We start from the raw sequence: 13,664 nt of genomic DNA, 5'->3' as shown, positions 1-13,664 counted from the left end.
ATGAGCAGATGTCAATGGTGAACATACTTAAGTGCACCACTTAGTGCACTATATGTTATCATTGTAATCTGCAGAACTTGAACAAGAACCAACTCACCTATTTGCATGAAAACTGACTATTTCATGCCAGTTTAGAACTGATGGCATTATTTATATCAGATTGTTGCAGAACACAAACATACTTGCACCGAAACCTATGCGGGCGGCTTTACATAGGCCAATATTTCAAAGATAGTCTGTAAGACAGTGCAGATATGTACTACTATTCCCGCTACAGCAGTGATAATTACCCAAGGATTGCTGAAGTGGTAAAGCCAGAGCCATGCCATCCACCTGTTTAGACGACTTTGATAATGAACTTCCATAATCTGGCAGAGACGCTTAAGGTAATATTCACCACTGAAGTCAAATGCCGCATCTTTACTGAGCATAGTGAAGAATGAGAGAATCACAAACTCCTGTACCCTTGTGACTCCCCCTTGGCAACTTTTCTTGAAACCGTTAAGAATTGAGCTTTGAGATATTCTTCAGCTTCCAGGCATCTTTGACGCTCCTACTCACGGAGCTATTTGAAAGCTGCCCGGATGATATTTTCATAGTTGAGCTCAATGTTGGCTCCTATCTCAGACCTCGTTTGTGGCTGAATCCAGATGAAGCTCTTGCAAACAGTTTCTTTTTAGAAAAAGTAATTGTCTGAAATAAATGAAGGAGCTGAGAGCGGGGAAAAAAAGTAGATTCTCCTGATTCACTTCTCGCGCAGGATATGTTTTTTCATAAAGTTAATAGTAAAGAATCATATAGAATTACCTTTAGCCATTGAATCACTTCTGAGACATCTTCATCACTGTCAAGGTGGTGCACAATTATTTCTCTTTTCGCAAGCAACGTCACATCGTCAGGCATACTGATGAGCTGAGACAAGAAAACAATATATGCTGTGAAGTCATCCCCAAACTGAGGACATGTTTGCTCAAATGCAATAAGATTCCTAAATAGAAGTCCTGTGTGTTCATCGACGACAAGGCATGGGATTTCCATCGTACCAGAGCTAAAACTTGATTGCCAACAGAGAGTGTGGATCGGCCTTATCAAATTTCCTTTTGGCGAACTTCACTCCGGCTTCCAGATATTGTGCAGCTCGCCGCCACCTATTTAGCTGCTGGCCAGATTGCTGATAGTGTGCCTCCTCGTTTAAAGACGATCTCTGCTCACTTTCATCAGGATGGTAACCAAGCTTTAAATACCTGCGGCCAAAACTAAGAAATCTGTTCAGATATTGAGGTGCAGCGAGATAGTGTTGATCTTCCTCAGGTTTATGACTGGGCCTGAAGTACATATGACACAGATGGAGTAAGTGATGGAAGTCTTTCGGTCTTGAATTGATTTTGGATAGAAACGCAAAGCTGCTTCAACGTACTTCACGATGCCATCTGTAACTGGTGGAGCCGTAGTGTTTTTATCTGTAACTAGCTCATACAACTTCCTCACAATAAAGAATGGAATTTGATTTTCTAGGAGAAATAAGTCATGATTAACAAATTTAAAAAACCACTGGCCGACCTGAATGTTGCACTGTTCAAGTTCAGTTCCTTCATCAGCTCGTGGAACTTTCCTCTATGCTTGGCCCTACGTTGCTGGTGCCTATAAAAGAGGGGCGTGTTCTCCATCTTCGCTGATCAGACTAATCAGCTCCGAGTCTGATACTCGTGCATCGTTGTGGCCCAAAAATGAGACCATACCAATGTGTCCTCCATGACTCCATCCTCGGTTTTGAACCGTCGTGAAATACGATCCTGTGATTCAGGTCCCCGATCTCTCGTGCACCCGAACCGCCTCTGCCGACCCACGAGCCCATGACCCAGACAGCCAGGCACCCATCCGTCTCCACGACCGGCACCGTCACCCCGTCCGTCCACCACCACCTCCTGCCACACTCCATCCCGCACCCCACCCTCACCGCCGCCGCCGCTGGCCCCACCCCCACCCCCACACCCGCTCCGCTCCCGCTCACCGATGTCCACCCCTTCCGCACCGCCGCCCTGCCCGCACCTCGCCGCGCACCGCCTCTCCTCGCGCCCGCTGCGCTTCGTCCGCCGCTGCCTCCGCGTGCGCCCGCTCGGCCGCCCCGAGATCCGGCGGGACCCGCGAGAGCTCCCGCGCTGCTCGCCCTGCGCCGCAGCGTCCCCGTCCCCGTCCCCCCGCCTCTACGCCTGCCTCTCCTGCGCCGCCGTCTTCTGCCCCTCCCACGCCGCCTCGCACGCCTCCGCCTCCGCGGGCCCCGGCCACCAGATCGCCGTCGACGTCGACCGCGCCGAGCTCTTCTGCGCCGCCTGCGGGGACCAGGTCTACGATCCCGATTTCGACCACGCCGTCTTCCTCGCCCAATCCTCCTCGCTCCTCCCCTCCACCTCCTCCGCCTCGCCCTCCCCGGCCCCACGCAAGCGCCGGCGCGTGGATTACCGCGCATGGGCGCCAGATCCGGCCGAATTCGCGCTCATGAGCTCCGCGGACCCCACCACCTCCTCGTCCGCCGCCGCGCCGGCGGGGCTGCGCGGGCTCAACAACCTCGGCAACACCTGCTTCATGAACTCCGTGCTCCAGGCGCTCCTCCACGCGCCCCCGCTCCGGAACTACTTCCTCGGCGATCGGCACAACCGGTTCCTCTGCCCGCGCCGAACGCCCGTCAGACACCGTGCCGCGGAGGCCGACGCCGCCAAGGTCGCGTGCCTCGCGTGCGATCTCGATGAGATCTACTCCGCGGCATTCTCCGGGGAGCGCATGCCATACAGCCCCGCCAAGTTTCTATATAGGTCTGGACTCTGGATCTCGGGTGCTATCACAATGGTTCATGTCGTTTTGGGTTTATAGCAGCATGCTGTCTTTCTTTCTGTTGGATCCATTGCGTATTGGGAAAGCAAAGTTAATATTTATGGTAGTTAAAATGGGTGCCTGGTGTATTGTAACGTGGGAGAGGGGATCTTGCCTGAGATGTTGGATTGTATTTATCGCTTGCAAAGATACAGTATTATTTGAATCCTATGCCTTGGTACTGTTTGCAAGTAGATCATGATCATGCTGGATTGCAAATGGAATGAGCAGAAAATGTGTAACTAGGGAGGGAGACATATTTAGCATTATGATATTGCAGTGCTTGAAAGGGAAAGCAGTTAACGCATTTCAATACATGCAGACTGTTTGATGACATGGCATCCTATATAGAGTATATTACCTTAAGCTCCCAAGTTTACACATTGGGCTTAGCTGTTAAGTCAGCTGGCTTGTTTAGCAGTCATTAAACTGACACTCTGAAAATTAAAAGTGACCAAATACATGAACAGCTGTAAATTCAATGCAGGTAACGGTTTGCCAGGTGACTTTGAAGGTATTCTGTGGCACTTGCTGTATCACCGGTTGGATTTTATCACTGTTTCTTTGTTCTGAATCATATGAATCGCATGCTTTAGGTTAGTTTTGGTAGTCTTCTATTAGACCGAGCATATAGAACAATATGGCATCTATTTATTATACCCCCTGAATAGAAGTAATTAATTTTCTTCTGATTATTGAGTATCATTGTGATTTTTTAGTTGGTGGCAGCATGCATCAAACCTCGCAAGCTACGAGCAACAGGATGCACATGAATTTTTTATCTCCATCCTTGACCATATCCATGAAAATATAAAGGATGATCAGCACAAGTCACATGTCCAAGGTAGTAAGCTTCTCTTTTGCTACTTTCTGGGTCAAAGACCTTTGCATGTGTTGCACTGAACTGAAATCTGTATCAAGTGGCTAAATATCATATTTCTATTCTATGTTGTGATTTGTGAACTAGCTCGCTGTTTGAGCTAAAATTTGTCAAAATCAAGATAAGACCATATTTTTAGTAATAACAAGTACAGCCAGACCCATGTATTAGAAATTTAGAATAGCAAAACTTGTAGAACTTGTGGGTGTGGGTACTAATTGCCATGTTCATTGTTGGCCCCACGTCTCTTTGGAGCATAGCCCTGCAGGAGCTTTTCAGCAAGAAAGGCAAACAGGAACAGAATAGTCTTCCTTATTAGGTGAATAAATCAGCCTATTTTTTTGGATGAAGTGTAGAATCAGCCTATTTTTTTGGATGAAGTGTAGAATAACTTTCTTTATTTTGATTTGCTGTAATGCTATTTCTTGAGTAAAATAATCTGAGTTAATGTCCCATCCTAACAGTGAAATTTGTCATCAGGGCATGGGGACTGTTGCATTGCCCATAGAGTGTTTTCTGGAATCCTGAGGTCAGATGTCACCTGCACAAGCTGTGGGTTCACATCGACAACTTTCGAGCCCTGTATGGACATTTCCTTGGACTTGGATGTTGGAGATAACAGTCCTTTTGGTGTTGCAAACACAAAGCCACATGCGCGCAATGGGGAACGGGGCTTGGCTGGCATGAATTCCAAGGTATCAACTCTAATGAGATGTTTGGAGCGGTTTACAAGGGCTGAGAGACTTGATGCTGAGCAAAAGTTCTTCTGTGAACGCTGCGATGAGAGGCAAGAATCCCTGAAGCAAATGTCCATTCGCAGGCTTCCATTAGTTTCCTGCTTTCACATAAAGAGATTTGAGCACTCGGCAGTCAAAAAGGTGTCAAGGAAAGTCGATCACTGTTTGCAGTTCCCCTTTTCCCTTGACATGGCACCTTACCTATCATCATCTATTCTCAGAAGTAGATATGGAAACCGCATATTTCCAGCAGAAGCTAGTGATGCAGATGCAGTTTCAGAATTGTCATCAGAATTCGAGATATTCGCAGTGATCACACATAGTGGTAAACTGGAAGCTGGCCATTATGTGACATATCTGAGGTTAAACAACCACTGGTATAAATGTGATGATGCCTGGGTAACGAGAGTTGAGGAACATACTGTCAGAACTTCTCAGGCATACATGCTCTTTTATGTGCAGAAGACACTCTATTACAAAGCTTGTGAAAGAGCAGCTGCAGTCTGATCTGAAGCAAACATTGATGACACTACTCCACAACGTCAGGAAAAAGTTGCCATCGAATCAGATACACATTTAGTTGGTCAAGAGGAAAAAGTCATGGTATTAGTTAAAAAAATGCATGGTATTTTGATAGCACAGCCATCGAGACAGATGGTGGTCAAAGTTTCGTTCTCATTGAGCAATAGTTCCAGGCAGAGGGAACCTTTTTTTGGCGATTTTCTTTACAGCCAGTTGCCCAAAGGGAAGATGGCCGAATTTTATGTGTTGTATTATCATATAATCCTGATTGATGGATTTCTTGTGGTGGCTACCACAAAACTGTAAGGGCGCCATTATTTGATACCATTGATGGTGAGGATGCTCAAACCAATTGTGCTGGTAGGATTGAGCAAGGAGAGGAGTGGAAACTGTAGAAACGAAATGAAAAGGGAACCGAATTTTTGATGCGTTCCTTTCAGTAATTGCATGCTCGCTCTACTGATATATGTTCTCGTTCTGGTACCGATCGTTCTGTGTATTGCCCCTTCTTTTTTCACTTGTTCTCGTGCTTAATGGATGAGCTGAAATATGAAGCTTTCATAGTTTCTACCAGTTTTGCTTTCGCTCTTTCGATTTTGGTGTTTTGTCCACTGTACGTGTCCCAGATCAGTAAATGTGGCGCCCATACTGCACGTGTCCCAGATCAGTAAACGTGTCTACTGTACGTGCAGGAACATGGAGCTATCATGCGAGTTGCATCTTGTCATTTTCACTCGAAAACCAGATACAAGCTCTCGCATGAGCGCCATTGTGAGTCGGAGGAGAGTTCTGCAGGCTCGGGCTCTCGTGATTGCGAGGAATACTCCCAGGTCGAGTGCCAGTTTCATGGACCACAGCTGATGCAGGGGCCTACCCTGCTTAAAAAAACAGCTTAAAACCTGAGGCCTGTGCCGAACGGCATCGATATATTGCAGATATTGAAGGTGGGGTTCTGCTGCTTACCATCTTCAGCAGATTACCTATCTCTCTCCGGTACCAATACTAAAAAACTATTATTTCAGTAATAGAAGGTGCTCTAGTAGATTACCAATTCCATCATCAATACTTAAATACTTTTTATTGTCAAAACACATCTCCCTCTTGCTCAAATGTAGGGAATTCCTCCTTCCACCTAATCTGCTACAACATTTGCTACCAAAAATTTAAAAAGTATTATTGATAATAGAGAGAGAAAATATATAAAGTATAAGAGATGAGTAATCCGCTGGAGATACTCTAAGCAGGCTGATCTCTGCTCAGCGTGCGAATTTGAGGCATCCAGCAGAGGGGGCGAGGGGAGAGTCTACGCTACGATGGATTGGTAGGCTGCGTTGCCACGGATTTCTGCCATGCAAGTGTACGAGAAAAACTGCGAAGAAGCTACGACTAGAGCAGTTGGGAGTTGAGCTCCTGTTACGCGATGGTTTCCCTCCTGCATCAGCCGCGGCCGCGCACGCCGCTGACCGGCACGCATCGCACAAACAGTGCAGTGCTCGCATCCTGCAGACGATCAAGCGTCGCCCGCCGCCGCCCCTTTTCCTTAACGAGAAGGAACGCACAGCGCACGCCACGCCTGCCGCTTTCCACCCAAGCTTCGCTGGCCGCCGGCCTGGAGCCACCAGCCCACCACCGTGCCCGCTGCCACGGTCGTACCCTCAGGATCAGCCCTCCGCGCACCGACACGTGAACAAAAAACCATCGCAATCCGTGGACGCACGGATACGTTGCTTACAGGCACTGTTCTGCTTCGCAAAACCAGCGCGCACTGATAGAGTCAATGAAACGAATTCGTTGCGCACGGCCGCACAGGGTCTGCGTCTCTTAACTGAATTGGGTACAGGCGCTGCCGTGCACGCCAGCGCTTAGCAGAGCAAATGAGTGGCAATCTGGAGCTCAAGAAATTTCTGTTATTTGCACAGGAGCTATATGCAGCATTCGTGAAAGCAACTGCTCGCCACAGCACGCAGGAAACAAAGCTTTTTTTCTTTTCTTTTCTGACGGAAGGTAGTGAACTTCCTGAGGATTAAACAGTTGGCAGTTGCTATACGTGCATCGTTGTCTGACAAGGACTTGTGACATTCATATCCATATATCTTGCCATTCATGTTCGGTTGGGTACAGCACACGACATGTCTGATGGAGCATACTGACAAGTCCGTCCTACCTGAATCTTTCTTGGTTATGCCATTGCCAGAACAAACTGTACAGGAGTTGGGTTTCCATTTGGATTTTGGAGGAGGTCTTTGTTGCTGCCAACTGCATCATGAATAATCTCGCGCTTGTACAGGGAAAATGTAGTTAGCAAGCAGTCTAACTCCAGTTACAATCGTTGTGGGGACTCCTCAGGGTCCATCAGACCAAAGATTAATAACAATGGGAAACTTTATCCAGCAGCTGTATGCTCCACTTCCTTACTGCTCTTTGCGCCTTGTTCGTTGCCACTACGTCAGAAAGCAATGGTAGGCCACCCGTTTGTTCTGCAGTAGCTATATCTATTCGCCAAGTTGGGTACAAATTAAAAACTGGCTGCAAAAGGTTGGCGAGAATTGTCCTCCTGATCCTGTTTCTAGCTGCAAAAGAAAAGCACCCTCCAGAAAATTGGATAATTAGTCTCTGCTGCTCAAAAGTTACTGAGAGCCTGTACTTTTGTAAAAACAAGCTGGCTTGTCAAATGTCGTGTCCCAAGAGCCAAGACCAAGGTTCACGGCCTTTGATTTTGCACTCCGCGCTACTTAGCTAAGATAACAGAAGTTACTAACCGAGTTCAGTAGATGCTGAGCGATTCTCAGCTACTCTCCCCCGGATCCCTGGTCATCTTGGCAAGCCTTTTAAGTCACGGCTTCCTTTTCTTTTAGAAAACAATAAATGCACCGACGTGCATCGTACTTCTCCCATGAAAACGACCACAGATCTCGCTCAGTTAAACGCTGCAGCGTACCGTGCAAACCAGATCAACCGGCAGTAATCCCGCCACTAATTACTCATTACGAGTTGACCTGCACGTCGTCCTCATCAGCTGCCATAAATACCCCAGCATTTTCAGGGCCAATGACCCGTACGTCCCACTCCAGCGCGGCCATTTCCCACTCGCTAATAAGAATGGAACTTTATTGGATACGCATAGAAACAGATTTGAATATTTCAAATATCCATCTTTCCATTTTATTTCAATTTCGTTTCCGTTCCTACCGCCACCGACTATTCCGACCCGGCGGCCTTCCTCCACTCTCCTCGAGTCTCGAACCCCCATCACGCCCGCCGCCGTCCCCGCACGGCAGGAGTATGTGCCCGAAAGCGACGGGGAGTCGAGTCCCCGCGGCATCCGCCGGGACAGCAACGCCCCGTCCGAGCCCAGACCGACACCGCCATCCGCCCGCCGCCACCACGACACGAGCGCCCTCGCCACCAGGGCCAGGCGCCAAATACCCCCACTCGCGCGCTGCGCGCACCTGATTCCCACCCTGCCACCCATAATCGCCGCCTCCTACTGCCACCGCGCGTGCGCGAGCTCGGGCCTTCCACCCGCGCCAACCCACCCAGGCACCCAGCAGCCTCTCCCGCTTCGTTTCCCCCGTCGCTTGGCGCCGAATCCAACCCACCACCCGAGCCAGCGCGTCGTCGTCCCCGCTCCGGCTCCGCTCCTCCGGCCGTGCCAGGCTTGCCAGCCCACGGCCTCGGGGAGACCAAAATAGAAACTTCCGCTGGTAGGTCGCCCCCGCTTTACCCCACCCCCACCCCGCGCACGCCTCCCCTGCCCCGGGCAAAACTGCCGCCCTCCCTCCCCCCTCCCCCTCCCCCATCCGGCTCGCCCTTCCCCCTCCCCGCTCTTTCTGTGAGGAGGGAAGAGAGGCGGATGCCGAGGCCACGGGGCTCGCGCGCCGCAAGCATGACGCCGCTCGGGGGGCAGGTGAGGTAGCGCGCGGTTTTAAATCGCCCCGCGCCTGCCATCTCGCCATACTTTAGTCGTAGAAAGAGCTGCCTGCGGACATGGGTTCCAGCCTCAAGTACCGGTCGGGGCTGTGCCTGATTGTCGCCGTCGTGCTGATCTGGGTCATCTCCGCGGAGGTCACGCAGGTATGGATCCTTTTCTTTTTTCTTCCAAGCGCGCTCTGTTGTTTGTGTTCTTTATTTGGAGGTTCTTAGATCTTGGCTTGGGATGCATGCCTGCTTATCGGATTGGTTTGGTTCGTTTTGGGGTAAAAAAAGCTCTCTGCTTATCAAATTAATTTTTATTGGACCGCGCTGGGGTATTGTCCTGCATCTCAATTTTTAAACGTTACGCGCAGGTATTCCTGCAATAGAAAATTGCTTAGGTAATGTTCATCAGGTGTCGTTTTTCTTCAAAAGGAAAGGAAAAGTCTGTTCTTTTGTTCTCTAAATTTGGAGGCAGTTCTCCAAAAACTGCGTACATGCTCTCTAAAAGTTGCCACGAATGCTTTGCAGATGTGTAACTATCTGCAATCAATCTTCAGTTCTTAGCTTGTTTTCTTCATGTATTCTTTTGTCAAATCATAATCTACTTGCGGTAGTTGTGACACTTCGTGACACCAATCTATGGCTGATTGGAGGTGGTTGTGATATGCTTGATCAGCTACTACGCATGATTGAATATTAGATTATGGGCCTCAGTTTATTTTTGTTTTTGTTTCCAGATGCTGTTGTTTAAAAGTTATTGCATTTAGAATTTAGATCAAGAACCTCTCATATAACCTCCGCATAAAAAGGAGATACCAATTTCTGAATAAGGAACTACCAGTAGTAGAGTTTCCGTAACCTCCATGATAAATAAGAAACCTCAACTTCCAGTTCTTGGTTTCTTTTCTTATCTTCCTAGAGTTCGTCTTGCGAAATATACTAATATTTTGTTTTGTAACTAAATTTCTTCTGCAGGGGATATTCACAAAGTACAAACATCCGTTCGCAATTACTTACTTGGGGGCCTCCCTTATGGTCATATATCTCCCTTTGTCATTTCTAAAAGACTTTATATACAATTCAATGAGACAGCATTCTGGAAACACCAGTGCTTCAAAAGTCACAAGCAAATCTTCCTTTGGCGGTAGTGCCCCATTGAAGAATGGTGAATTTCAGAAGATGTTGGAAATGGAGTCACAGAAAACTATAGTGATTCCTGTAGTAGAAGAGACAAAACCACTTATTTATGGAATCACTGAAATTAATGATGGCATCCTGAACGAGAAGCAGCTTTCTTCTAAGGAAATTGCAACTTATGGACTGTACCTTTGCCCCTTATGGTTTGTGACAGAGGTAACTTTCCAATGACTTTGCATGTTACTTTGTAATTCCAGGGTCTTGAAAGGTTCTGCAAATAGCTATAGTCATATGTTTCTGAGCGCATAGATTGCAATCATACAAGCAGCACTTTGATTGGTAAATATTACTCATTTTTCTCTTATGCTGAATGAATGCAGTATTTATCGAATGCAGCGCTTGCAAGAACTAGTGTTGCGAGTACTACTGTACTGTCTTCAACTTCGGGACTCTTCACTCTTTTCATTGGTGTTTTACTTGGACAAGACTCCATAAATCCTGCAAAAATTATTGCTGTTTTCATTAGCATGGCTGGTGTCGTTATGACAACTATGGGCCAGACTTGGGCATCTGATGAATCAGAAGTAGGCAAATCTGGGTGAGTGATTTACTCTCAGCCAACTCTTTTATTCTGATAATCACAATAGATTTAACCAGAAGTGGGCTATTCATGAGTGCGTGATGATGTATAACATTAGACTTACTATTCTTATAAAATCCTTGGCCTTGATTACTGGTAGTGCTCAGTTGGTTGACTGCAACTGCTTTGCCTTTCAAGTTACATATCATTTTGATGTCTGCAATCTGCATCACTTGAAAGAGATAAACATGATACAAAAACAAATATTAACTCTGTGGAGGGGCATTCATTGTTTTTTAAACTGCATTTCCTTGCTTCTGAATGTAAGTTATACAAATGCAGGGATACACAGAGGACTCTTCTAGGTGATATGTTTGGTCTTATGTCAGCGATCTCATATGGTCTTTTTACTGGTAGGTTATTTTACTTGTCTGCTTTATTTGCAGCTGTTATTTTATGAATTTACTACCTAATTATTTCAATATTATTCCAGTGCTTCTCAAAAAATTTTGTGGAGAGGAAGGAGAAAAGGTCGATGTCCAAAAACTGTTTGGCTATCTTGGACTTTTTAGTCTTGTTGCTCTCTGGTGGCTTGGTAATACTTCCCTTTTCCAAATTAATATAACTGAAGTATACAAATTCGAAATATATATTCACATGAAATTTCTTAATTCTGTGCCTGTATTTCATGGTTGATTTATCCTAAAGTTTGTCATTATTATGTTTCTGTTTCAGTCTGGCCATTAACAGCACTAGGCATTGAACCAAAGTTTTCAATGCCCCACTCAGCTAAAGTTGATGAAGTGGTGGTGGCAAATGGCCTAATCGGAAGTGTATTATCAGACTACTTCTGGTACGTGTTAAAGAAGCAAATGTATTTTTATATTATTCCATACTTGTGGTAATTGTGGGAGTTCCTTCGTCAGGGCTCTTTCTGTTGTTTGGACTACTCCCTTGGTGGCCACCTTAGGCATGTCTCTCACAATTCCACTAGCAATGGTTGCTGATATGATCATTCATGGCCGCCACTATTCAGCAGTTTATATTCTTGGATCTGTCCAGGTATCAATATCCAGCACCTCAGTATTTTTTATCTGGATTTATGTCAAATATCTACCACAATAACTGATTTAACTGCATTAAACGTTTTTCTTTACAGACCCTTGTGTTGTTAACTTATTTTTTGCCATCCCATGTTCAATTCTGTGTGCCTCTTTACCGTTGCAGCTCATTGCATGCATTTGTCATTTGATTTACCATTACCATGTGATTTGTTTTTTGGCAGGTGTTTTCAGGCTTCGTTATTGCAAACCTCGCAGATCGCTTTTCACGTTCTCTAGGGCTATAGCTTCATGAAATAAAACAGGTTCTTACAAGAGTGTAAATGTGGAAGGTCAAAGCTTGGGTTGGTTAGGCAAAGGCTCCAGAAAACTCTGGTCTCTAGTTTCATGTGGATTGGGAAATACCAGTAGCACCTCTTTTCCCTTTGCCCTACGGGGATGGTGAATTTTGCCGCGATGAATAGTGAAAGCCAGCAGATCAAGAAAGATACAGTATGTTGTAGCAACCCTTCACAACTGTAAATTCTCTCACTACAGAGCGCTTGTCGATGTATACTACGTGGTTCTTGGCCATGTCCAGACTCTGCATTCTTGCAAATGCCGTGTGCCTTGATTCCTTCTCGATTTGTGCTCATGGCACAAAATACTCTTATTATGCACAAGTCGTGCACTTATATGTGGAAAAAAAAGTAAAGACTGAACATGGACATAGCACAAATAATGAATTGGGAAAAAAAGAATTACATGTTGACAAAAAAATGAATTAACAAGGTGTCCTGTACAGTACCCCTGTTGGAGTCAACCCGGACTGACTTGCCGATTCGGGTGGAAAAAATGACTTGCTGCTGCATAGGAAATGTCAAAGGTGAAGTCTGAACTCAAGTGGAAGTAACTTGCAGCTTCACTAGCAATCAAAGTCAACTCCCCTCTTGTTGTCGGAGCGAGACGCGGTAGACCGCGAACGCGGCGGTCTGATCGGGGTAGCGGAGCAACGGCCTGGTGACCCTGTCGACCTCGGCCACCTCGAAGCCATGCTCCCGCAGCACGTCCATGCAGTCCTGCACGCTGTCCCGCACCTCGCTCGCCGCCCACCCCACCGTGCCGCCGCCGGCACCGTCCCGCCACAGGCCGCGCAGCGTGGCCGCCATCGCCGGCATGTCAACCGGGTCGTAGAACACGTCCGACATGAGCACCACGTCCACCCGCAGCTGGTGCTCGAGCTGGTCGCCCCACCGGAGCTCGCGCACGTCAGCCTGCGCGGAGGTGAGACCGTTGGCCTCCGCGTTGGCCCTGAGGCCCGGAAGCAGCGCCCGCACGTCCGTGAGCACGCAGCGAGCGGCGCCGAGGCAGGCGACGGCCGCGATGCCCGGGAGGCCCGTGCCGCCGGCGCCGAGCTCGAGGACGGTGGCGCCCCGGAGCCGGAGCCGCGCGGAGTCGTCGTCGGCGAGGTGGGAGGCGAGGACGAGGGAGGAGTCCCAGAGCCAGGAGCCGGTGAGCACGCGGCCGGTGGCCGGGTCGTGCGTGCCGTCGCGCTCGACCACGGCCATGGCGCGCCCGGCCACGGCTACGTGCAGGCCGCCCATTTCCTCGCGCGCGCGCCGCGCGGCTGCCATCGTGCCGGTCTTATGTGCTTCGATCTCACCTGCCGCTCTGCTCCTACGCATGCAATGCAGGTCGCTAATCTCTATCCATGGCAGGTCGCTAATCTTACAATACTATTTTTTGGGGGCGATGAAGGCTTGGTCGTGCATTCTTTTAATTTGCCAATTTGATTGTCTCATTCAGGCTCAACCGACCGACCCACTGAAGCGTCCCCCTCATCAGGGAAGACCTAAAAGTATTACTTTATCAGTCCCAGGAGGCTGATAACACTTTTATTACATCAGATGGTACATTACCGTACAACTCTTCGCGGTAATGGGCAGTGAAGCGCCACTATCGCGAGGATTACAACAAAAGCCCAT

The 13,664-nt window shown here is 47.8% G+C and overlaps 4 protein-coding genes across 4 annotated transcripts; 2 read left to right on the top strand and 2 right to left on the bottom strand.

Annotated features, from left to right (window-relative positions):
• Window positions 1–147: 147 nt before the first annotated feature.
• On the bottom strand, window positions 148–1,939 carry LOC112900886. The gene is made up of 3 exons (XM_025969666.1): window positions 1,790–1,939; window positions 826–954; window positions 148–455 (listed from the first exon to the last, which is right to left on the bottom strand). Exons 1-3 carry the CDS (start codon window positions 1,937–1,939, stop codon window positions 195–197), a joined length of 540 nt encoding a protein of 179 aa, XP_025825451.1. The 3' UTR covers window positions 148–194.
• On the top strand, window positions 1,052–5,492 carry LOC112901043 (ubiquitin carboxyl-terminal hydrolase 22). The gene is made up of 3 exons (XM_025969862.1): window positions 1,052–2,810; window positions 3,588–3,712; window positions 4,229–5,492. Exons 1-3 carry the CDS (start codon window positions 2,014–2,016, stop codon window positions 4,990–4,992), a joined length of 1,686 nt encoding a protein of 561 aa, XP_025825647.1. The 5' UTR covers window positions 1,052–2,013; the 3' UTR covers window positions 4,993–5,492.
• A 2,985-nt stretch (window positions 5,493–8,477) lies between these two features.
• LOC112901750 (uncharacterized vacuolar membrane protein YML018C) lies at window positions 8,478–12,294 on the top strand. The gene is made up of 8 exons (XM_025970725.1): window positions 8,478–9,081; window positions 9,898–10,275; window positions 10,440–10,657; window positions 10,982–11,052; window positions 11,133–11,234; window positions 11,375–11,492; window positions 11,566–11,701; window positions 11,925–12,294. The coding sequence occupies exons 1-8, from the start codon at window positions 8,995–8,997 to the stop codon at window positions 11,985–11,987; spliced, it is 1,173 nt and encodes a 390-aa protein (XP_025826510.1). The 5' UTR covers window positions 8,478–8,994; the 3' UTR covers window positions 11,988–12,294.
• A 155-nt stretch (window positions 12,295–12,449) lies between these two features.
• Window positions 12,450–13,314, bottom strand: LOC112901751 (protein-lysine methyltransferase METTL21C-like). The gene has a single exon (XM_025970726.1). It carries the CDS (start codon window positions 13,311–13,313, stop codon window positions 12,618–12,620), a length of 696 nt encoding a protein of 231 aa, XP_025826511.1. The 5' UTR covers window position 13,314; the 3' UTR covers window positions 12,450–12,617.
• Between the last annotated feature and the right edge of the window lie 350 nt (window positions 13,315–13,664).

The sequence above is a fragment of the Panicum hallii genome, chromosome 7 (genome assembly GCF_002211085.1).
Source record: "Panicum hallii strain FIL2 chromosome 7, PHallii_v3.1, whole genome shotgun sequence".
NCBI lineage: Eukaryota > Viridiplantae > Streptophyta > Magnoliopsida > Poales > Poaceae > Panicum > Panicum hallii.
This window is presented reverse-complemented; position numbering and strand designations above follow the sequence as displayed.

Excerpts from the sequence above, each read along its gene's own strand:
- LOC112900886 (XM_025969666.1), bottom strand. The coding sequence starts at position 1,939 with ATGGAGTGTGGCAGGAGGTGGTGGTGGACGGACGGGGTGACGGTGCCG. Across the intron at positions 955-1,789 it reads GGGACCTGAATCACAGGATC|TTTGGGGATGACTTCACAGC; the intron begins GTATTTCACGAC and ends ACATGTCCTCAG. Across the intron at positions 456-825 it reads GTGATGAAGATGTCTCAGAA|TTTGTGATTCTCTCATTCTT; the intron begins GTGATTCAATGG and ends AGGGTACAGGAG.
- LOC112901043 (XM_025969862.1), top strand. The coding sequence starts at position 2,014 with ATGTCCACCCCTTCCGCACCGCCGCCCTGCCCGCACCTCGCCGCGCAC. Across the intron at positions 2,811-3,587 it reads CCCGCCAAGTTTCTATATAG|TTGGTGGCAGCATGCATCAA; the intron begins GTCTGGACTCTG and ends GTGATTTTTTAG. Across the intron at positions 3,713-4,228 it reads GCACAAGTCACATGTCCAAG|GGCATGGGGACTGTTGCATT; the intron begins GTAGTAAGCTTC and ends ATTTGTCATCAG.
- LOC112901750 (XM_025970725.1), top strand. The coding sequence starts at position 8,995 with ATGGGTTCCAGCCTCAAGTACCGGTCGGGGCTGTGCCTGATTGTCGCC. Across the intron at positions 9,082-9,897 it reads TCTCCGCGGAGGTCACGCAG|GGGATATTCACAAAGTACAA; the intron begins GTATGGATCCTT and ends TTTCTTCTGCAG. Across the intron at positions 10,276-10,439 it reads CCTTATGGTTTGTGACAGAG|TATTTATCGAATGCAGCGCT; the intron begins GTAACTTTCCAA and ends GAATGAATGCAG.
- LOC112901751 (XM_025970726.1), bottom strand. The coding sequence starts at position 13,313 with ATGGCAGCCGCGCGGCGCGCGCGCGAGGAAATGGGCGGCCTGCACGTA.